Source organism: Protopterus annectens, chromosome 8.part0 (genome assembly GCF_019279795.1).
Source record: "Protopterus annectens isolate FY-2018-M chromosome 8.part0, PAN1.0, whole genome shotgun sequence".
Classification (NCBI taxonomy): Eukaryota; Metazoa; Chordata; order Ceratodontiformes; family Protopteridae; genus Protopterus; species Protopterus annectens.
Window position 1 is genome coordinate 471,948,532 of NC_056741.1, and position 24,584 is coordinate 471,973,115.

A 24,584-nucleotide genomic window follows, 5' to 3' on the forward strand; every position below is an offset into this window, starting at 1 on the left:
TGTTTGTATATGATATAATTAAATCATTTAGTTGAACTATGAGGTTTATCAAAATATAGTAAAAATGTATATTTTTTTATATATATTATTTTATAATTATATATATATATATATATATATATGTAGATAGATAGATAGATAGATATTTATAATATTTATATAAATACTGTTATATTCTGGTATTAAGCTTTGGGGATGTATTTTTATATTTGGGAATGGTTACACTGTATCTTTAATTGTTTAATTATTTAAGTGGATCTAATTGATACAACCATTAAATGCTTGCTGTTTGTTTGAATATAAAAGTGGTTGAATATCATTTGACTGTGATCCTTGAAGGTGAATTGCTGAGGTACCAGATCACTGTTATTTATTAAACTAGTGGTTTTGGTGCTGATCCAGTGTGTTTTTTTTCATCTAATAAGAAATATAACCTGAATCCAGGTGTTTGGATCTGTACCCTTGGAACTTCTAGCAGCCCCATAGCAGTACATCAAAGAGAGTAAGGTATGAGGGACCCAAGCCATGTAGCACTAAAAACACTTATGCAAGAACCTTGAACATAATATGTAGATGCATACACTGTGCAGACTCTGAAGCATAGGAGTAACATGTTGGTAACATAAACAATATTTAAGCAAAAGTGCAGCAGAGTTCTACAACAACAGTTAGAGTCAGTGTCACAAAGACCCACATATGGCGTATTGCAGTAGTCCAGTTATGTGATGACCAAGGTATCAACAATCATCAAAATAGCTACATGGGGAACTAGCTGTTTGATCTGGGGGGTCCTAGATGAGAATAAGATGACTAAATTACAGCTACCACCTGGTCTCATAGTGTCTGCCTATCACTGAGGATCATATCAAGATCATAGATTCAAGAAACAAACTCCAGTCTTTTACCAGCATGGAAAATAAAAGGAAACTAAGGAGGACCAGCAGAGTCTGTTAAATTACCATAAGCTGCAAAAGCCTTTTTTTCTGAACATCAACTGATTGCTTTTTATCCAAGCATTGATTTGGTCAATATCATCCACCTGTGAATTCATGATTGCTATATTCTCTTAAAAAAGGAGAGGTAAAGCTGTGTATCATCTGCAGAAATGTTATAATACAGAAGTCTCCATCTAATTAGATCTCCTGCGGCAGCAAATTTATGGTGAGAAGCAAGAGACCCACGAAGTTCATAGTGCTATACAAGTAAAGGGTAGGACATGAAGTTTGTAGTGCTATACAAGTAAAGGGTAGGACATGAAGTTCGTAGTGCTATACAAGTAAAGGGTAGGACATGAAGTTTGTATGCTACACAAGTAAAGGGTAGGACATGAAGTTCGTAGTGCTATACAAGTAAAGGGTAGGACATGAAGTTCGTAGTGCTATACAAGTAAAGGGTAGGACATGAAGTTCATAGTGCTATACAAGTAAAGGGTAGGACATGAAGTTCATAGTGCTATACAAGTAAAGGGTAGGACATGAAGTTCGTAGTGCTATACAAGTAAAGGGTAGGACATGAAGTTCATATTGCTATACAAGTAAAGGGTAGGACATGACGTTCGTAGTGCTATACAAGTAAAGGGTAGGACATGAAGTTCATAGTGCTATACAAGTAAAGGGTAGGACATGAAGTTCGTAGTGCTATACAAGTAAAGGGTAGGACATGAAGTTCGTAGTGCTATACAAGTAAAGGGTAGGACATGAAGTTCATAGTGCTATACAAGTAAAGGGTAGGACATGAAGTTCGTAGTGCTATACAAGTAAAGGTTAGGACAAGGAAGAGTAAATTCCAGACCCAATGTTCTGAGAATATTGTGAGAAGTAGGAGGTAAGCCATTAAACCATTTCAGGATAGTAAAGGGGAAATCATATTAAGACCTAAGTCATTCTAAAGGGATCCCATGACCAACCTTGCCAAAAGTCACAGACCAAGGAGGATCAATACTGAGTCTAAATACTGATTTATCACCATAGAAAGACCATTCACCACACTAATGGGAACAGTTTTGGTGCTGTTGTAGACCCAAAATCCAGAATTAAGAGAATCAAAACGATCATGGGCGACGCAGTGGTGCAGAGGTTAATGCTGTTGCCTCACAGCAAGAGGTTCTCTGGTTCGATTCTCAGCCGGGGTGCCTTCTGTGTGGAGTTTGCATGTTCTCCCTGCGTTCACATGGGTTTCCTCCGGGTACTCCGGTTTCCTCCCACATTCTAAAGACATACGTCTGGAGCATTTCTCCCCGGGCCTCCACTGAAAACAGGATCTGTGGAACCTAGTCAGACTTTCCCGGTCAACAAATGTTAAATAAATAAATAAATAAAATCATTCATACTAAGAAATACTTCAAGTGATGACTATACTACCTTTTTGAGAACCTTACCAAAAATGGAAGGCTCAAAACATGTTGGTAATTATCAAATTTCCTGGATCCAATGATGCTTTCTTAAGGATACAAATAATGAAAACCTTCTAAAGGACAGGTGGAAAGATCACATTTCTCAGAGCAGATCCAACAAATTGATAAATAGCTGAACCAAAGATGTTCAGGTATATAATAACTACCCCAGTGAAGTAAGGATCCAAGCTGCAGATTGCATAAGGTCATAAAGTCATAAATGATATTACAGTGTTCAGGTCTAGTGGCCATTTAGTAACACTGATGCCTTTAAATATGGAATGTGCACTTTATAACCCATCCAACTATCTAAGGACTTGTTAAAAGCAGTCAAGTTGTTAGACAAAATAATTTTTCCATAAAACAGTCATTGTCTTTAGTACATGAGAACTTTCTTGTCTTACACAAATATGTATGAAAGTTCACATTACTATGTCAAAAGATCTTTTCATATTTAAAAATGTCCATATTTGATATTGCTTGCAAAACTGTATCTTGAAAACATTTATAATCTAATATGATCTTTTCAAGAATGTCTCTATAACTTACTGAATAAAGCTTCAACTGTCTACATCTGTTCTCATAGTTTAAGTCCTTAAGTGAAACTATTTTTTAGCAAATTGTCTGTGTATGCCTTCCAGTTCATATAGTTGTCCTTGAGTATATCAACAAATAAATATTATTATACTCTAAGATAGAGCTAATAAAGGATTTGAAAAACAGTCATCATTCTTTATTGTTAATGTTATTAAAATATGACCCAGCTTCTTCAGAGCCTGGCTGCATACAGCTTTTGTGTAATTTTCAAAGGATAAAGTTGGGGTAATCATGATACCTAGATCTTATCACTCGTCAACTTCCATAAATGGAACAATAAAGAAGTTAATAAAGTTACAAAATAACTTAGTACTGAAATACATAATATTACACTTATCAGTACTAAAATTTAAACCTATAGATATAGCCCATATCACGAGTGCATTCATGTAAGAATTCAAAGCTTGATAATCAATTTCACTTTGCAAGGTGAAGCCAGTTTTGTACTCATCACCATATTTAAATAACCAAAAATCTTTATTTGATATTGTTGAGAAAACTATATTAAAAATTACAGGTCACAGAACGGAGCCCTGGAGGACATCAAAATGTACTGGAAGAAATGTAGACAATGTACCTCTAAACTTGACATATTTTACCCTGTTACTAAGGCAACCCATAATACATCTCACAATGCAACTGTTAACATTTAGTTTCTGTAAACATTGATAAATCACATTCAATAGTAGATTATCAAAAGCCTTTGACAGGTTCAGAAATATATTCCTTGTTGATAAACCCTGCTCCAAGGCTTCAATAACATAATCATAAAATCTAACAAAATTAGTTAAGGTCAATCTTCCCTTAATGAAGCCATGTCTATATGTAATATAGAAAGTTTTGTAACAGTATTGCACAGCAATCCAATTAGACACCTCTTAAAACACTTGTCTAAAATAAAAGTTAAACTTACTGGTCTCCCCCTTTTCTTATTATGAGTTATGTGGGAGATTTTCCACTCTTTAAACAATGTATTGAAAAGTTTATATAAAACAGGTAGTAATATATTCTTAATATTAATTAGAACAATACTAGAATCATATCTGAACCCATTCACAACATCTTTTTTATTTTATCCATGGCATCTGAACTTTGTTTTATAGTGATTATATCCCATTTCCCATTAATTTTAATTTGATTGCAGTCCATACTAGGATCATAATAGTTATTATAATTAGACACAAGCAATTTATTAAATTCATTAGCAATAGTTCAAGGATCTTGAACAGCTCAGTTATTAATTTTAAATGTGTCAGTTATTACAATATTATTCTTTAATGAGTTAATATAGTAATAAAAATATTTTTTATTTGATGCATCATAAACTATCTTAACTTCATATCTTTTTCTGGATTCCCTTATTTTAAATTTTAAACCTTTACATGTTTGATTATAAATCTTCTTGTTCATTGAGGTTGGATATTTCTTATAAACTGAAACTGCTTTTTCTTTTTTCTAAAAATTTTGCTTAAATACATGATATCGCTCTGATATCAAAAACGCATACTACAGTTAATCAAGGACTAAAAGCTTGCATGGAGATAGATCAGAAAAAGTCATATAAACAGACCATTGCATCATCCCTACAATCACTATAAAACATTCCTTACCTGCTGGCTTTCCAGTATAAATTGACAAAGCACTGTCTATGGCCAGACCAGCCTAGGTTTGATTAGCTGTCAGTGGTTGATAAGTCTGCAGTGGGAATGAAAATGAGTGGCCATTGTTGTCTTACCCAGTTCTGGAAAAGATTAAAAGACTGTGTGTCTTGGGGATTCCATCAAGGACATAGCTGCCAGTAGGTTACTACCTGAGTGAAAGAATGATGTTCCCACATTACACCTACTGCATGCTGCACCCTGATGGGGGTGCCAAGATGTAAAGTGGAATATTAGACCACCCCCCCATTAGTCCTTACCAAGAGTAACTATAACAGACCATGACTGGGGAATGAATGGGGCAATGGGATGCCTCTCTGCATCATTACCTGTTCATTTCTCATTGTATTTCATTGTTTGTCTTTTTGTAGTCTTTAAAGGTTAGTCTATGTTTTTTTCCTTGGGGGCTTTTTCCCTTTTTGGTACCCTTGAAGTATCACCTAGCAGGTTTTTATCAGTCAAACAACAGTAATTGATTTATTGAATTAATTAATCAATCTGTCTCTGGCATCCTCTGCAATCCTAGCTTCCACAATGATCTCTTACTGAAAACAATGTCTATGATAGTGCAGAGGCCCAAATGTTCACAAACCAGAGATGAACAGTCGACCAGCAAGATGAAAGCAACCAGGAAATAAAACTAGTCAAAAACAAAAGCTAGTCACAGCTAAGTCTTAAAAGCTGGTAAAACAGTGAGAATGCTTATACACAGCAGAACAGACCTACAGGTAGGCAGTCAAACATTGAAATTCTGCCAAAGATCCAATTCCAGTATTAAACAAAATTAACATTAAATTAAGTACTATGTATATACAATATAATGCCTTTCTTTTTTGTGAGTATAATTCTTTCTCTTTATTAGCCGAATCATGTACTGTGTAAACTTACTGACCTTCATCTGTTTCTTGTAGCTACCATGTAAATATTATATAATTTATTCTGTTTTCTAGGTGAAGACTATATAACTCCTTGTTCTCTTTTCTAGTTGTAGGTGTGTCAAAACTGCTTTCTGCTAAATAGTTTCTTGCTCTTACTCATATCAATAAAAACAGAAATTCTGTAATTGTAATGACTCGGGCTGTGCCTGAAATGTATCTACAGAGGAAAATTAGACCAGTATTCAAGCTGTGAAATGGAGGCTCCCCAGTTCTGGACATACAACCTAATCTGTACTGACTGAAAAGATTCCGTGTCATTGAGGACTGTAGAAAGTAAGTTTCATCCTCTTGAAATGGGAAAACCAAGGCTTTCTGTCAGGATCAGCTCAGCTTTCTCTTTAACAACAAAATTCTTTAAGCCCAATTGACTGTCAGGAATACATAAAGTAACATGTTTTCCCAAGGTTTTGACAGAACACTGAGGGCCCTAAAACAAAGCACTAGCAACTCATTTTTTTTCTGAAAAGATCCAAATGATCTCTAAGTGGTTACAACCAAGGAGAGATCAGATCTTGAAAGACTGGAGAATTAATCTGCCACTCACAATCTAGAAGAACCCTTTAATGTGTCTGCTAGAAGAACATCTGTACTTGTAAGATGAATTGCTTGCAGATTTAGATCCATGAACAGTGCTATTTCCCAGAACCATAGGTAGAAAATTCAACTGCCCTGTGCTTTTCCCTGATTTGTTACCCCTCAACTAAAAATAAAAGCAAAATCAGCATCTATAGTTTATATCACACACATGAAGCACTTCATCTCTGACCACAAATACAATAGCAATATTCAGTTCTGAAATGCTAGTAATGCTATAAAAACAATTGGCATCTGATGATCATACCCCTTAATACTTTTTACCCAAGGAATTGCCCCATTTGCCCCACCCTAGATGTGTCTCTGCTATTTTCCATAAGTACATGGCCAGCCATCTCAGAAAATATCCTAGTGTGTCACCTAGCTTGCTTATATACTACATAGCTACTGAGTTGTCTGTGTTTATTTCAGAAGTATTCAGTTCATTTTCCAGCAGTAGAATCTCAGAAAGAAAGTAGTCCTGAAGATCTGTCCTGTAGTCCCACAGAATATATAGGTAATGTTGGAACATTTTTATTCGTAGTGTAGTGTAAGGACCTTGCTGTCTGGCATATGACCCAACTGTGCTAAAAAGGTCTTTGCTGACAGTTTTTTTAGAGATACTTCCCCTGAAACATGGAAAAGATCCTGTGAATCCTCTCTTCAATTAGAAAGAATTACTGTTGAACTGAATCTAAGCCTGCTCCCAAAATGTCACAGCATGAAGTTATGGGAAAGAGTAGCGGAAGCTAGGTTAAGAAGGGAGGTGATGATTAGTGATCAGCAGTATGGTTTCATGCCAGGAAAGAGCGCTACAGATGCAATGTTTGCTCTGAGAGTGTTGATGGAGAAGTACAGAGAAGGTCAGAAGGAGTTGCATTGTGTCTGTGGATTTAGAGAAAGCATATGACAGGGTGCCTAGAGAGGAGTTGTGGTATTGTATGAGGACGTAGGGAGTGTCAGAGAAGTATGTAAGAGTGGTATAGGATATGTACAAGGGTAGTGTGACAGCGGTGAGGTCTGCGGTGGGAGTGACGGATGCGTTTAAGGTGGAGGTGGGATTGCATCAAGGATCAGCTCTGAGCCCTTTCTTATTTGCAATGGTGATGGACAGGTTGACAGATGAGATCAGACAGGAGTCCCCGTGGACTATGATGTTTGCAGATGACATTGTGATCTGTAGTGAGAGTAGGGAACAGGTGGAGAAGACCCTGGAGAGGTGGAGATATGCTCTAGAGAGAAGAGGAATGAAGGTCAGCAGGACTAAGACAGAATACATGTATGCGAATGAGAGGGAGGATAGAGGAATGGTGAGGATGCAGGGAGTAGAGGTGGCGAAGGTGAATGAGTTTAAGTACTTGGGATCAACAGCTCAGAGTAATGGTGAGTGTGGAAGAGAGGTGAAGAAGAGAGTACAGGCAGGACGGAGTGGGTGGAGAAGAGTGTCAGGAGTGATTTGTGACAGATGAGTACCAGTAAGAGTGAAAGGGAAGGTCTACAAGAGGGTAGTGAGACCAGCTATGTTATATGGGTTGGAGACAGTGGCATTGACAAAAAGGCAGGAGTCAGAGTTTGACGTGGCAGAGTTGAAGATGTTAAGATTTGCACAGGGTGTGACGAGGGTGGACAGGATTAGGAATAAATATATTAGAGGGTCAGCCCAGGTTGGAAAGTGTGGAGACAAAGCCAGAGAGGCAAGATTACGTTGGTTTGGACATGTACTGAGGAGGGATGCAGAGTATATTGGGGAAAAGATGTTAAGGATAAAGCTGCCAGGTAACAGGAAAAGAGGAAGGCCTAAGATAAGGTTTATGGATGTGGTGAGAGAGAACATGCAGGTGGTTGGTGTGACAGAGCAAGATGCAGAGGACAGGAAGAAATAGAAACAGTTGATCTGCTGTGGCGACCCCTAGCGGAAGCAGCCGAAAGAAGAAGAATGATGAAATGTTTTTCTTTCAGTTATACTCTTGAGGCCACTTGCAAGCCAAAAGGGTAACATTGCAAATGAAAATACTGCATCCCTACCTGTATCCAGAGAATGTTCCTGTGGAGAAAAGATGGGGATATGCTGATAAGCATTTCTCAGATCCAGAGTTTTCATTCTGGCTATCTGAAATAGTAGGAGTCAAATATAAAAATCATCATCTTAAATATGTAGACTTGAAATGTTTGTTAAGGATAGAGAGATCCAGAATGAGTATTCAAGTCCCATCTGCTTTGACACTAAGAAAAGCATTGTGTAGAATCCCCTCTACTTACACAGCCTGTCTTTCCTCTTCTTTGAAAGGACTTCATTGTAACATGAATTCATTGGGAAACGGACTCTAAAATTAATTCTACCTTATAATCTATTTTTAAAATCTCCCTTAGTTGGTATGATAACTAGGTCCTTGTAATCTCAGTCAAAGAGAAGACTGGACAGTGGGGGCATATTACAGATACCTGGGTGATAAGTGTCCCTGCTCAGTTGAGCAGGGATACCAAAACAGACATTTAGAAGATCTTTCTTTGCCAACTGAGCTTAAGTTTGCAAAACATTTTAAATTCTTTGCACCCCCACAAGAGTCTAAAACTTAGATACAGTCCTTCTGTAAGCAGAACACAGAGGCGTATTCCCCTTTTATTGAAAGGAGATATAACTCAGTGTTCTGCTTACAGGAGGACTATCTCTAAGGTTTAGACTACAAGAAAAAAATCATCTATTAAAACATGCCAATAAAATTGTGCATATTATTTTCCATTGTACTATTGTCCTCTAGCTCATGTTTCAAGGCAATACTTTTGGGCCAAATGATATACCTTGTGAAAAGGAAGATACTCAGTTCTGATTGCATTGTGTTCTGGGTAAAGCTGACATCTTAGCAGAGCCTGCTCCTGTCCATCACAGAAGCTACGTTAGATTTCCTGCTGAAGAAGAGAGCTTGAACACATTTTTGTATTTATGCTAATTAAAACCTAATATATGTATATATAATCATAATTCTTATAATCTTCAGTTATGCATAATCTATCTTACCTTCAACTAGCAGGAAATTTAACTGTTCATTTACAGGCTCCCTATTGAAATGTCAGCACTTGAAATGCTGACTGTTGACAAGCTAAAAAAAATACTGAAAACACAGAAAATTAGCTAATTTCAAAAATCTTCTCCTTTTAACTTCTTTTTCTAGGAGGGAGCAAGTCCTTGCACACACACCTACATGGGGGGACAAGCCCACCACATCCCCTGAACTTATACATACCAACTCTGAGACTGCCATACCTTGGCGAAAGCGGAATATTCCAAGAAATGGCATATCGGACTTAGTATCTGTAGTCCATTCTTTCGGCCATTCACTCTGCATTTTGGGACTCAGTCTAGTTGGTCCCAACATTTCAAATGGTTTCCACATTTATATCAACCTGTTAGCTGATTATAAATATCAGTGCTGCAGTGGGTATTGTCACCAGACTGTTGAAGTTTCTTAGCAAAGTCATCATATAACTTGAAATATTTATCTATAGGAGTATAAATATCCAACAATAATTCTTTCCCCTTCTTTAGCGGCCTCATTTTTAATTTTGTCTAAGCTGGTTGGGAAAGACTTAAACCATTTCAGTTTTCAGGTCAGATAATTTATTAAAATTTCTTTGAACCCTTTGAGGATCTTGGGTTGTTTGATCAACATATCCCTTTGCCAGACAATGGTTTTATGTAATGAAGGTATAGCCAGCATGTTGCCAACTCTGTCAAGCTTAGGACCAGAAAATATGAAAAGTAATTTTTACCTCCCCAGAAATTTCACAACTTCACCATTCAGCATTTAAAAATGTTTAGACATTGATTTTTTTAATGAATTAAAAGTACATCTTTGGATGAATGAAATCATCATTTTCATAGATAGATAGACTGAATATCAGGCAACTCAGAACTAAGCTGGGGAATGCCCAATATTACAATTTTCTTTCCTTTGAATATCCTTATAACAAATTCTGATAATTAAATCTGTGAATGAAGGAGCATTTCTCTTCAGAGTCATTCTACACCAGTGATGGGAGTAATATATTACAATAAATAATATATTACTGTAATATATTACAATTTCTAGTAACTAGTAATATAACTAGTTACAGTTTCAAAATAGTAACTAGCAATAGTACTATATTACTTTTTTTAGTAACTAGTAACTTAAATGTGAGTTACTTTTGAGTTACTTTTGCTTAAACTAGTGGTTCTCAATGTGGGTGATATAGCCTCCTAAACAGTGATGTAAAACTCTCTATATAGCATGGATAGTAATCAAATGTTAGAAGGTAACAGACACTTTGAAGTGGCAATTTGGATAAAAAATTACAACATAATGTTGGCACAACTCATAGCACAGCATTCATAATAGATCATTAGAATTAGTCTGGAGCAAAATGTATTTCATTTTTTGGCACTGCAAGGAGGTGAAAGCTAATGATGACCAGACTCCAGCCCTCCCCTGGTACTTGTGGGACTCTCACCCACTAAAACATCCCCTAACACTGGACAGTTCTAGCCTGCCAGAGATAATATCCTTACTTTGCAGTATAATAAATGGCATTGGCTCTTCATACCACCATCAGTCAAAATCAAACTCATCACTCATCAGTTGAGCACACGATGCCCCAACCCACTGCACCAAGCAGGACTCCAAGTAGATCTATGATCAACCAACTTTTGTCTTAACAATATTTTGTTATGTTCTATGTAAAATTCTTTTTGGGTTTCAATTTTTAGTTGCTGAAAATAGACAAAATGTGATAGTTTTTTATAATGCTTGTGCTGCTGGCTGGTTTGGTTTAATTATTATCTGTGACTAGCTGTAAAGACTAGTCTTCTTCTTCTCCTTTTGGCTGTGCTTATTAGGGATCACCACGGTCGATCATCAGTCTGCAGAACACGTGGCAGTGGAGTTTTACATAGCTGAGTTGCTAGCCCAGCATTCAAACATCATCAGAAGGCACACACATGCACACACTCACACCTAACACCAATTTAGAATGTCTAATCCACCTGCAGCATGTCTTGGGAATGTGGGAGGAAACCGGAACACCCTGAGGAAACCCACTTGAACACAGGGTGTGTAGATCATAGTGTGTGTGTGTGTGTGTGTGTGTGTGTTGTACTTTTAAAGCCACTGTATTTCATGGGCGCATGCATAAAAAGTACTGAGCATGTGCAAGCAGAGTGCCATTTTGTGTAAGCAGCTGGATTGCAAGCATGTATGTGTGTAGCAGTCAGTCAGTTAGCTAGTTAGTTTAAGATGTATGTTCCAGTCATAAATCCTGATGTGTTTGCGTGTAATAAATATCTTAAATGAATACCCAAGCCTCGTCATCGTATTTGAATACACAAGATGAATGACATGTTGTCAGAATGGGATCCAGAGTCAAAACTTCTTAAAACCATGAGGCACACAGTAAGAAATGGAGGAATATACAAGAGTGACACAAACAACTTGCAAACAGGTCAGAAAATATTTCCAGGTTCTTAAACTCATTTAAATGATTTTTCCCTCAATGAATATAAAGCAAAGCATTCCAAACCAATTACTGAATAAATAAAATATTCAAAATTGCGACATATTGAAAAAAGTACTTGAAATAATTACAAAAACATTTAAAACAATATCTGAATCATATCAAATATTAAAAAAAGAGAAAACAACTGTATTTTTTTTGCAATGTACTACTTTTTCACATTAACTAAAGCTATTCAAAGTATCTAAAGTATGCAAAGTGTTGGCAGCGAGTGCAATATTTTACAGTACAGTCTTTTCAAAGAGTCTGTTGTACAACTTAATATAATTACAAGTACCTGGTGTGTGTTTGACACTTATTTGGCATGGCAGGTGAATTTCACAGACCTGATCCACTTGGGTTTGATAATAATATTGCTGAAAACTGGACAGTGTTTGAGCAAGAATATATTTTCATACAGGCTGCTGCTTCTGATAAAGATGCACGTAAAAAAACATTTATCCTGCTCAATTTAGCGTGTTCAGAAGCCCTTAAGAGAGAACATTCATTTGTGTATGCACCTGCTGTTTATACAGAGAAGAGGGAAGACTGCCATATTGTGGTACAGGTTGAAACGCGGGAAGACTCTGAGTGCTTAAAATGTAAATTTAGAGAAATGTGCAACCCTCAAATGAATATTACAGTGGAAAGGCACTATTTTACACAAGAGATCAAAACTCTGGTGAAACTTTTGCAGCATATATAACTGACTTGTGAAAGAAGTCAAAAACGTGCAGATTTGGTGATCTGAGAGATGAGTTGATAAAAGACAAGCTTGTGTGTGGTGTTAATAATGATGCAGTGCAAAAGATTTTGCTTTGAAACAGTGATTTAACTTTAAGCAAAACCACAGAGATTTGGCAGATATATGATCTTATAGAAAAGTACCCAAATATGCTTATGAATGATAAGAACATGCTTGCAGCTTCTTCCAGTATGAATGTTGATAGTATGCAGCACACTATGGCTGACATTTGGACCCATCAGAATCATAGTTTCTTTGGTGTCACCACCCATTGGATTGACTGTGACACACTTCAAAGAAAGTCAGCTGCTTTGTCATGCTGCAGATTACAGGGGAGGCATACATATGATCTCATAGCATCAACTCTTGAGAGGATTCCTATCAAGTACAAGATAGATTAAAAGGTGTGTGCAACAATTACTGAAAATGGCAGCAATTTTGTAAAGGCTTTCACTGTCTTCTCGGAATGTGAGAGATCTGAGAATACAAGCATTCTGTCCTAAGATGAGAATGATGATGGTGAAGTGGTTTACAACAGCATGACAGCCGTGCTGAGTCAGTCAGGGCAAAGCGAGAACACCTATTCACTGCCTCCCCATCTGAGATGTGCAGCACATACATTAAATCTAGTTGCCGTGCAAGATGCCGAATCTGCTTGTAATGATGCACAGTATAAAAAGATCATGTGAAGCACCATGGCCAAATGCTATGCTACTTGGAACAAGGCTAGTCACAGCACCCAAGCTACTGAGGTGGCTCGAAATAAGTGTGATCTGGCATTGATTATTCCCAATGTGGCATGATGGAATTCCACTTTCTATGCGATAGAGAGAATTCACCTCATTGCAACTCAGGGTGAAGGCTTGCTGAATGAGATATGTGAACAGACTGGAATTGACATCTTCAGGCCTGCAGAAATTACCTTTGTTGCTGAGTTTGTGCAAGCAATGCAGCCCTGGCAATGGCTCTGAACATCCTGCAGTCAGAGCAGAAAAGCTTCATTGGGATCCTGATCCCCACCATTGCATGCCTGAAAAACAAGTTGTCTAAAGTCAGGCAGTCTGTGAAGCTTGTTGTGCTGCTAGTTGATGCTCTTCTTAAAGGCTTTGAGGCTTGATTCAGTCATCTTCTGGAGCATGAAGAGCTCATTCTGGCTGGCATAGTGCATCCACAGTTCCATTTGCGATGGATGGACAGTGAAGAGCAGAACATGATTGACTTCAACAATTGGCTAAGCTTCTGGTGTCATAGTAAAGGGGATCCAGTATCTGTCTGCCTGTGACGACATGATCGACAGACCATGATTCTTTGCCAGAGATGGTCTGCACCTGTTTGCCCTTGGGATTCAGGTTATTGTCTAATGCTCTTGCCACCCCTATAGTGCCTTTTTTAGGCAAAGTTCAAAGGACAAAACCACCACCGTAACAGGTACAAGCATGCAAAATCTGAAGGTAATGCTACTCAATGCTAGAAGTCTAAACCTCAAAATGCACTCTCTTGAGGCACTCCTAAAAATGGAGAACATCGATATCTGTGCAGTAACTGAGACCTGGTTCACAGCTCCAGAGAGCACCCCTGCAATACCAGGCTACAACTCTTACCACACTTTTCGGCCACCAAACCAGGACCAAAACACTAAAGGTGGAGGAGTGTCCATATTCACCAAGGATATTCACAACACCAGGCGTGTTGCCCAACACAATACGTCTGAAATTCTCCAGGTGCAACTAACACTAGGTAAAACTGCAATCCAAATCGTAGCTTCCTACAGATTCCCCACCATGCCCCAAGATTCTCACTACACCTTTCTAAACATACTAGAAAATATTAAGATACAATCAAACACCCTAATGCTGGGTGATTTCAACTACCCTGCCATTAACTGGGAAAACTACTCATGGACTAACACCTTTGCCCAACGGTTCATAGAATTCATAAATTCCAATGCCCTGGATCAACTAATCCTTAGTCCCACCAGGGGCTCCAATATCCTAGACCTGGTCATTACCAACATGGGAAATCGATGCTCCACACTTATGGTCACCCCCTCTTTGGTCAGGTCTGACCATAAGCTAATCACCCTTGACATCCACATCCCACCGCCACCCCCCAGTAAGGAAACCTCCGTAAAAAACTTCTCCAAAGCCAACTTCATATTACTTAAGTCAGAAGTGACAAACTTCATGACACCCATGCAGACAGGAACTGAAAGATCGACTGCTGAATCCTACACTAAGGCACTGTTTGAGCACATCCACTCGTGCATGAATTGTGCCATCCCCAATAGAGCCAAGATGCTCTCCTCCAAAAAAAGGAAGCCAATCTGGTGGTCCCTTGCCATAAACAAACTTTACAACAAAAGGAAGAAACTGTTGCAGAAAAGAGGAAAATCCCAGGATGCAAAAAACTCCCTTACCAGCCTCAGTAATAAGCTGAGATGCCTCATAAAATCATCCAAAGCTAGTTACGAAAATAAAATTGCCAAAGATTCCAAAGACAACTATAAGGCATTCTATAGCTATGTCAAGAATCTAAATGGCAATGCTCAGATGTGCTCTGATTTACAACAGAATGGCATTAAATATACTGATCCCAAGGATATTGCCAATATCCTGGGAGATCGATTCAGTGCAAACTTCACCCCCTTATCACCCCTAAAGGGCCCATCTCAATACCAAAAGATTGCCAAATTCCGAGAATAACAGCCACACTGGTAAAAAGAAACACTCTCCAAAGGTAAGAATACAGCATCCATGGGACCAGATGACATCCCAGGCTGTGTACTACATGAACTACAAAATGAACTGGCACCTCACCTAAGTGTCATGTTTAATCATAGCCTCACCTCAGGCTTCATGCCCACTGAGTGGCACACAGCTACAGTTATCCCACTCCACAAGGGGGGATCCACCTTGGATCCCGGGAACTACTGCCCCATCAGTCTGATTAGTCTGATCTGCAAGGCCATGGGATATATTATCATGGAACTTATAAACAAAGACATTGGCAACCTTTAAACACTGGACACCATGCAGTTTGGGTTCATGAAGGGCCAATCTTGTATCCTGAACCTGACTGACTTCTTCAAATCAGTCTCCACAGCTGTGGACAAGGGTAAGGCAGTCCACACAGCCTATCTGGACCTCGCCAAGGCCTTCAACACCATCCCCCACTGGAATTTGGAATCATAGATAAACTTACTAAGCTGGGCATTAATCCATACATCACTCAACGGGTTGCCAACTGGCTTACTGACAGAACCCACACTGTAAAAATAGTCGACTCCAAATCCAGCTCCAGACAAGTGATAAGTGGAGTACCTCAGGGTTCAGTCCTGGGACCGCTCTTGTTTGGCATCTACTTCTCTGAAGTACAGGCCAACACTAAGGGACTCTGGCTATCAAAGCTCGCAGATGACTGCAAACTGGGAGCCATTATTGAATCCCCAAATGATATGGATATACTACAAAAGGGCTTTACAGAAACAGATGCTTGGTGCCAGAGCCATGGGCTCAAGCTCAATGGCAAGAAATGTATAGTTATCCCCTCTGGGAAAAAAACATGTACCCATGAATTATAACATAGGTGGCAGTACACTATACACCAAGAGTGTGATAAGAGACTTAGGGACACAGGTGGACAGTGCTCTCACCTTCAATAACCACATCACCATAACAGTCAGGAAATCCTTCTGTGTGGCACACCTCATCACTAAGGGCTTTTCATCCAGAAAAAGGAGGTAATTGTCCCACTGTACTCATCCCTCAATAGGCCCATTATAGAATACAATGCCCCATTTGGTATGTACCTCTCAAGACATCTGTAACAACTGGAAAGGCCACAGAAATACTTCACTAAAACAATCACAGGCCTAAAGTAGATGCCCTATGCTGACCGTCTAAAAAAACTCCACCTATACTTTGTCACATATCATCTAGTCAGAGGTGATCTCTGCTTAACATACAAGGCCATGTTAAACCCAATGCTGTTGGACATGCTACACTTAAAGAAATCCCAATCCCTCAGAGACACACGCTCCAAGGATCTAAACCTTGTCACCACAATGAACAAAACATGCTGGAGGGATAGGTTCCTGACCCAAAGACTCCCCAGACTCTGGAATAGACTGCCCATACATGTCAAGCAGAGTGTCTCTTTGGCCCTCTTCAAAAGGAACCTTGATGATTGGATGGGTGGTAGGAAATTCACCCCGGGGATCATGTCAGTCACCCTGCTAGACAAGGGTCCAGGGAAGTAAATACTGTGGGAAGAAATAGCCAGGGAATTGTTATGGCTAGGCTTGTATAGGCCCGAGGGCTGATAGCCTAGTACCAACCTATGACCCTATGAACTCAGAGGCAAGGCTCTGCTCCTTGATGCAATGCAGAAACTGATGAACCTGCACATGGGTCATTTGAAGCTTCTGCATTAACTGCTGAAGACAGCTTCTTCAGCTTCAAAGAGTTGACGCCAGCCATTGTCAGCACATCTTCTCAGATGGACATGTATCTGGCTGACTCTTCCAAAGAAATATCTTCTCTCAACAGTTATCCTATAGCCAAGGAGATATTTGTGAACACTAATAGACCTCTGCCAGCTAGTGCACCTGTTGAAAGCCCGTTCAGTCTTGGTGGACAAGTGCTGACTGCAAGAAGAAATAGACTCACTGATGAACACTTTGAAAAGTTGCTCCTTCTTCGAGCCAACAAAAATGTGTAGTCATTGTGAATAGTTATATAAAGTGATATTTTGGTTGACATTGTTGTGTTAACAGTCTTGTTAGACCTATATGACATTTTCTGTAAGCATTTTTGTGTCCTCAGCATTAGTTTTAGCAAATTAGCCTAATGTACATTGTTGAAAATTTGATGGGTTGTAACTTGTTATGAGTCTTGCATTGCTGGCTGTGCGTACTTTGGTTTAAGTATTAAATTGTGACTCTATGACTATAAAGACTAGTCTGTGGGACTCTGTAAACTGTAAAAAGATATTCATCATTATTGTAACACTGTGTATACAACTTTAATACACTCGTATTCATGTGCAATAAGCATGTATTCCTCACACAGAAGTACTATGTGAGTAAATCTGAATAAGAATTGATGAACTATACTTATATAAAAGTAACTCAACAGTAACTAGTTACTTTAGTTAGTAACTAGCAATAGTAATATATTACTTTTTTAGAAAAGTAATAAATAGTACAATATCTTTCACTTAAAAGTAACTAGTAATAGTAACTTATTACTTTTATAAGTAACTAGCACAACACTGCTCCACACACTGCTGTTCCTCAGAGAATGTCTGAGGCTAAACTTCTGCTGAGAAACACAAGTTAGAGCACCTCCCACTCTTGAAAGCTGTACTGCATGTCCACAGCAGTGTTTTGCACCCTTATGAAGTAATGGTTTTCTGATCAAGGAGTTTATATTTCTTTGTTTTTATATCATAGATCATTATTAAAATTTACATAGCACACAAACTCACAAAGCAACAGTTTTTCACTATAAGTAATTTCCTGAAGTCTGGGCAATCACAAAATCACAGCTACAGCCTAAAGACTGATTCCTAAAATGAGAAAAACCTGAATTTTTTTAATACAACGAAACAGTAAACTATTAACTTTATTTGGTAGAAACTAATATTTAGATATAATAACAGTGGGTATTTCTTCCATATCTAAGGCAGTTATCATTCCTCTCTACTCCTCCCTAATTAAGCCTATAACAAACTATAATGGACCCTTTGATATGTACCCGTCTAAGCTTATGAACCAGCTTAGGAGGCCACAGCATTCCATCACTAAGATAATGGAGGGCATGTCTTCCTTGAGTTATCTAGACCACTTTAAGGTGGTATCTCTCTTTTCAGTTTTCTAAAGACTCTTGAGAGATGACCTTTGTCTAGTCCACTCTTTGTCCAGCCTACTGAGCCTCAAAGTATCCAGGCCTGTGTCACCTCCTGCACATCTACAAAACTCCTAGCACCCTCAACACCTGCTCAAGAGAGATCTTAACTTCCATGAAACATGTACAGGACCTGCTACCAATATAGATATATATCCCAGAGAATAACTGTTTCATGGAATAGGCTTCCTTTAGATTTAAAGCAAAGTAGCTCCCTAACCATCTTTAAGCATAACCTAGATGAATGAATGGCCAATTGTAAATACACCCTAGGTTTGGCCCCTCAAGCCCTCACTGAAAGGGCTTGAAACTAGGTATTAATTAGTCATGTTCATGGATACCTGTGATTTGGGACATTATGGACAGGCTACTAATGGTTCTTTGGTTCAACAGCCTAATATTTACCTATGAACATATAAACCTACACATATAAATATAGATAGCAAGATAGATTGATAGATACACACACACACACACACACACACACAGACACACACATACACACACACATGTTTTTTTTCGGGTCTATATTAGATCACCGAACGCTTAAAAAAGCGAACGGTGATTGATCGAATTATGTAAGCGAAAGCTTACAATCTCGAACTGTCAGAACAGCGATTTTTACATATACACACAACACAAGCACACCAAACAAACAGCAATCCACACACATGCACCTAAAATCTGACACCTAACCCTACACTAAACTATACACACACCACTAACTATCCACTTACCTTAACCCAAACCCTAACCCTAAGGTCCATCACCATCGCACATTCACCTCACTCGCTCCCTAACCCTAACTCACCGAACCCGCCCTAATCCTCACGTCCACACAATCGCACACATACCTAACCCGCGCCCTAACCCTAACTCACCTAACCCACCCTAACACTTACATCCACACAATCGCACACTTAACTGAACCCGACCCATAACTTTCCACCACAGCACTGAAAATACCGAAGCAACAGAAACGGACAACCAAATTCTTTCCCTAGGAAAAAATTTGGGTTTCTGTTGCTTCGATATTTTAAGCTTTCGCTTACATAAGTTTGATCAATCACTGTTCACTTTTTTAAGCATTCGGTGATCTAATATAGACCCTTTTTTTCAGCCTGGTACTTGCAACTTCTTTCAAAATGCACTGCAAGAATGTAACTAACTTATAGACAAGCACATTTGTAAACACACCAAACCAAAAGCAATTGAACTCTAAAGTCAAGAGAAGTCATACAATGGAGCAAGAATAAAAGTCAGGTATTTTCAAATGCAAATAGCTATTATGTGCAGAGATCCTAGTCTTCTGAATAATTTATTTTCTAAATGTATATGATCTTTTAAGGATATATGACAGAAAAATCTAATAAAAAGCTATACTTCCCTACCACTTAGAAAAACTGACTTGTTAAGTAAATCGTAGAATTGATCTTGATATAATGCCAACACAAATTTCTGCTTCTGTGTTTAAGTGAAACAAAATGCTTTGATAGCTGAATGAACTGATGTAAGCAAACAGTCAAAATGTAAAAAAGCAACAGTATGAACGTCTTAAACGTCTCAAAACTTTAATAAGAAATAAGATAAAATAACAAAGCTTTCAAGTCTCATGGAACTCTTCCTCAGTGTTAAAAAAGTGAAAGGCTATAATTCCATCAACATATACAAAATTCTGAATACAAGTCAGCGAATGAAAATTCAAGATACAGTCACATGTCTCAAAGTAATAATTGTCAATGCAAAAATGAGTATTAAAAAATTTAAGGGGATATCAGATCTAAAACCTTATTTATAAAATATGTCAAAATAATTTATGCATGGAAAATACAAAACATAAAATATAAACACTATATATAAAATTACTTTACATATATTTGTCTTTCTTTTAATAAAAGGTTTGACACTATTCTTACTATTCAACCCTGGTGGGGTGGTCTGCCCTAAAATAATTTATCCTCCTGTACTCTTCAACTTCAGTTTTCTTAATCAAGTTACCTCCCCTAATACCAATGAAAATTTTAGCTAACACTCTAAATTTAAATATATGTTAAATACCACAAACATTAGTGTGTTTAAATAAAGGCATTTGTTTCAATACACCTACATATTTCTGACAAATGTGATGCTATTCTATCCTTTAACTTCTAATTTGTTTTACCTATGTAAAATAACATACATTTTTCACAATTTGCCAGGTAAACCACATTTTCAGTGGAACAAGTTGCATGTGTATTAAAAATAAATTTCCTTTTAGAAACAGGATAAATTAATTATTTAGATGAATTAATAAATCTGCAAAAAACACAATTATAACACTGTACTATTTGATTTCTATGAGTAGCAAATATAAATTTAGTATTATAAAAACAGAAATGTTTATAACACAGCTGTTGTTTTTTAAGTTCCTTTCTTTCTTGAACACAAAACTGGGTTTGTCAACAATACATTTTTTACTTCATTATCAGAGGTTAAGATATTCCAATTCCTTTCAATAATGGCCTTAATTGTGGAGTATATCTATTATACTTAGTGATATAACTTACAGACCGATCTAGATTATCAGATGTATGTTCTTTCACTGGTATATTACCTAATAGGTACAGTTTGCCTGCTTTTTCCTCTTTCAGAATTTATATATGATATACCTTCATTAATCATTTTAGTATTATATTTTCTTACAGTAAAATCATGCACCATAGCATCCATCTCTCTATTAAGCCCTTCTATAGCTGTATTTAATCTACTGGCTCTAAGTAATTGACTTTTTACTACCCCTTTATAAACGTATCTCGGGTGCATGCTATTAGCATGTACATATCGTGTGGCCTGTAATTTTTTTTATAGATGGTAGTATCACATTTATAATTATTATGTAAAGTATTAACATCTAAAAACTTAATGTTACAATCAGAATATTTTAATTCTAAAGATAAAAAGTTAGTTGTGCTCTGTTAATATTCAACAAAACTATACAAAGTGTTTTCATCCCCCTTCCAAAGAAGGAAGGTGCCACCCACAAATCTTTTGTAAAAGGATAGTTCTTTATAGTAAAAATTGTTGTTGTTGTTATTAAAAATATGAATTTCTTCCCATCTGGCTAACATTAAATTAGCATAGCTACTGTACCTGCTACATGAGTGACCATAGCGACTCCTGAGCATTGATGGTAATATTGCTCCTTAAACAAAAAACATTGTTGCAAAGGACTACTGCTAACATAGAACAGATAATTTCTTATTTACTAATAGAAAAACTGCTATGCTCGAATAAAAATTCTCTAACATATTGTATACCTATCTCATTTGGGATTATAGTCAACAATGATTTAACATCTAAGATGACAAGCCACAATTTCTCTAAGCCATTATTTGTCCATAAATGCAATGCAGATAATGAACCATTTGTCTTTTATATAACTTCTACTATATTTCAACAGATTATATTATTCATGTTCTAAATATTTCAACAAGGCATTAGTAGCCCAACTACTTCCAGAAACTGTGGGTCTCATTGGTGGTCTCTGTGGATTCTTGTAGTCTTAGGGAGTCCATATATGATGAGTATTACAGGTTCTCTATATATGTGTTTAAGTAACTATTTGGCAGTTATCAACCCTCTCTAATCCTCTCTCATTAGGCTCATAATAAATTATAATATATAAATGGGTCAGCAAATTTGATCAAATGTATCTTTGGTCGACATCTGTTTATTCGACATAGTTTGGTTGAGTAAGTAGATGGCTGGCAGGTGTGTGAGACTGCACAGTTCTCAGGGTTGGGGAAAATGTACTTTCCCTTATATTATGTGATCTCAGAATTAGTATACATAATTGGGGGTGGCTAGGGGTGCAGGAGGTTTGCCCCTGTAAAATACAATGATTTTTGTTGATTTTGTTATTTTAATTATGCCACTAAAATGGTGACTTAGCGAATGTGTTTGTTATCTTTTTTACACATTACCTTTTATGGGAATGAGTACACTCTGGGAATGTTAAAATAAGTTGTTAACTTGCTGTCAGTCTGTTAATCACTGTCACAGTAACTTTGACAAAGGAAAGTGACCATCAGTCGTTAATCTCTGTCACAGTAACTTTGAAGAAGGCAAGTGACCACCACCCTTTTTTACTATTGGTAAAGCAGTTTTCCTATAGTGGTAGCTGTGCTGATATGACAGGTGGTGTTGCTAGGTATTTCTGCATTTTTTTTCTTAACCAGCTACATTTATAAATTATGCATGGTGTATTTGAAAAATTGAAGTTAAAATAAAAAAGCTGCTTTGAAATGATTTGCTAATTGCATTATTTATTTGCCATATTTTACTTCATGCCAAAGCTGCTAGTCAGCGAGGTGTGCAATTCTGTGTTATCACGTATGAGAGCAGATATACGAAAAATACAGACTGACGATTTTATGACTAATGAATATGTAGTTGTAGTTGTGCAGAATACAGATGAGAGGTCTCTCTATCTGGTAACAGATTTTTCTGCTTGCATTTTTTTTTTAAGTTGATTGGTGTACTTTAGGGGCATAAGAGTTGATTGACAACTTCTGCTTTTCCAGTGTTGAACAGTTCTTAACTGCATTTAATTTTCACAACTTCATATTTCATTTAGAATAATACTGAAAAGGAGCTATTTTAAATAAATACTTTAAAAAAAGAAACACATACAAGGAGGTATGAAAGACAAGCCTAAGAGAATGGAAAATCTAACTTCTGTTTTTTTATTCTGTAGCTTCATCAAAAGAGATGCCTTTAAGACGATCTCGTAACAACATCCCACGAGCAAGGATGAGAACACTGAAAATGTCGATTGTTATTGTGCTGACTTTCATTGTATGCTGGACTCCATATTACCTCCTGGGGATCTGGTACTGGTTCTCTCCTGAGATGCTTACCAGAGAGAAGGTTCCACCTTCTCTCAGTCACATACTCTTTCTTTTTGGCCTCTTCAATGCTTGTTTGGACCCAATAATCTACGGGCTTTTCACTATCCAGTTCCGCAAGGAAATACAAAAAGTCTGCCACTGTGCAAAAGGCATAAAGGAACCAGATACAGCATCTGTCTTTACTGGATCTTTTCGCTTTTCCACACCTGCTGAACCTATCAAAAAAGTTGGAGGAGGCAATCTTGAGGGTTTGATTAAATATGAAATGCAGGTGCAAGGAAACTTTTCACATGAAGGCAACTGCAAAGTCTGCAAACAGAAGGTAACAGAGACTCTTATGTAACATGGACTAGAAGTCTGATTGTCTGTTAAGACAAATGTAATGTAAATATTGAATGACATCACATCACCTACAACACCTCACCTAGAATATGTAGTTACCTATGCTAAGTCAATTATTGAAAGAAAATACGATTAAAAGCAATGCCATTTTGAGAAAACAGAGTTAACATAAAACATAAGTTTTATCCCACACATGCAATTAAATAGAAGACTCAAAATCTTTCATTCAGTGTTCAGCAGTCAAGGTACTCAAATGTCTGATACCTATGCTGGTGTTAATTTTTGCAGTAACTTAAGAAACACATGGTAGATTACATGTTCCATGTCATTCTGGAATTATTAGCCCACAGGAAGTGATTTAAGTAATTATTTACTCTAAACTCTGAATTATTTTTTCTTTTTGGTTAGCACAGTTTCTCACTCGTGTGTGTGTGTGTGTGTGTGTGTGTGTGTGTGTGTGTGTGTGTGTGTGTGTGTGTGTGTGTGTGTGTGTGTGTGTGTGTGTGTGTGTGTATACCAGTTAGAGACAATGAGAGATAAATAAATATCCTGCTAAATTAAAAATCTTCTATACATCAAGGCATGTGGCCAGCTCCCTGTTAAAGAATATGTCTCTAACATCTCAATTATTGAAATCTACACATCGGTAATGTACACATACTAGGTACTAGCATTTTTAGATACCATTTGTTATAATTCTTTTATGAGGTTTTGAACAAGACAGGTTGAAATGCCAGTTAAATAAATCAAAGCAACAATGATATCACAGTTGGCTAAAATTAAGTACACTAAAACTTTTATAAAATCACAAATGTTTTAACCTGGGTATCTGCTTGTGAAGATATTATGTGTTGACAGACTATACTGTTTGTGGCATTTTATGTGTTTTAAAGCTTTAGAAATAGTTCAAGGTTTTTAGTGTCCCCAGATGTTGCAGCTTCTTTTAAATGTGGAATTCACACTTTGAAAATTGCTACCTTGCGTCATCAGAGCTGCTAAAGTTAAACATTCTGGAAAC

General features: G+C 37.3%; 1 protein-coding gene across 1 annotated transcript in view; it reads left to right on the plus strand.

Annotated features, from left to right (window-relative positions):
• The window catches only part of LOC122808882 (gonadotropin-releasing hormone II receptor-like), a 1,292,250-nt gene extending 1,268,226 nt beyond the window's left edge, over positions 1-24,024 (plus strand). The window contains exon 6 of the mRNA XM_044079995.1: positions 23,071-24,024. Within this exon, the coding sequence (XP_043935930.1) occupies positions 23,071-23,567 (497 nt within the window). The 3' untranslated portion in view covers positions 23,568-24,024. The remainder of the gene's footprint in view (positions 1-23,070) is intronic.
• The last annotated feature ends 560 nt before the right edge of the window (positions 24,025-24,584 follow it).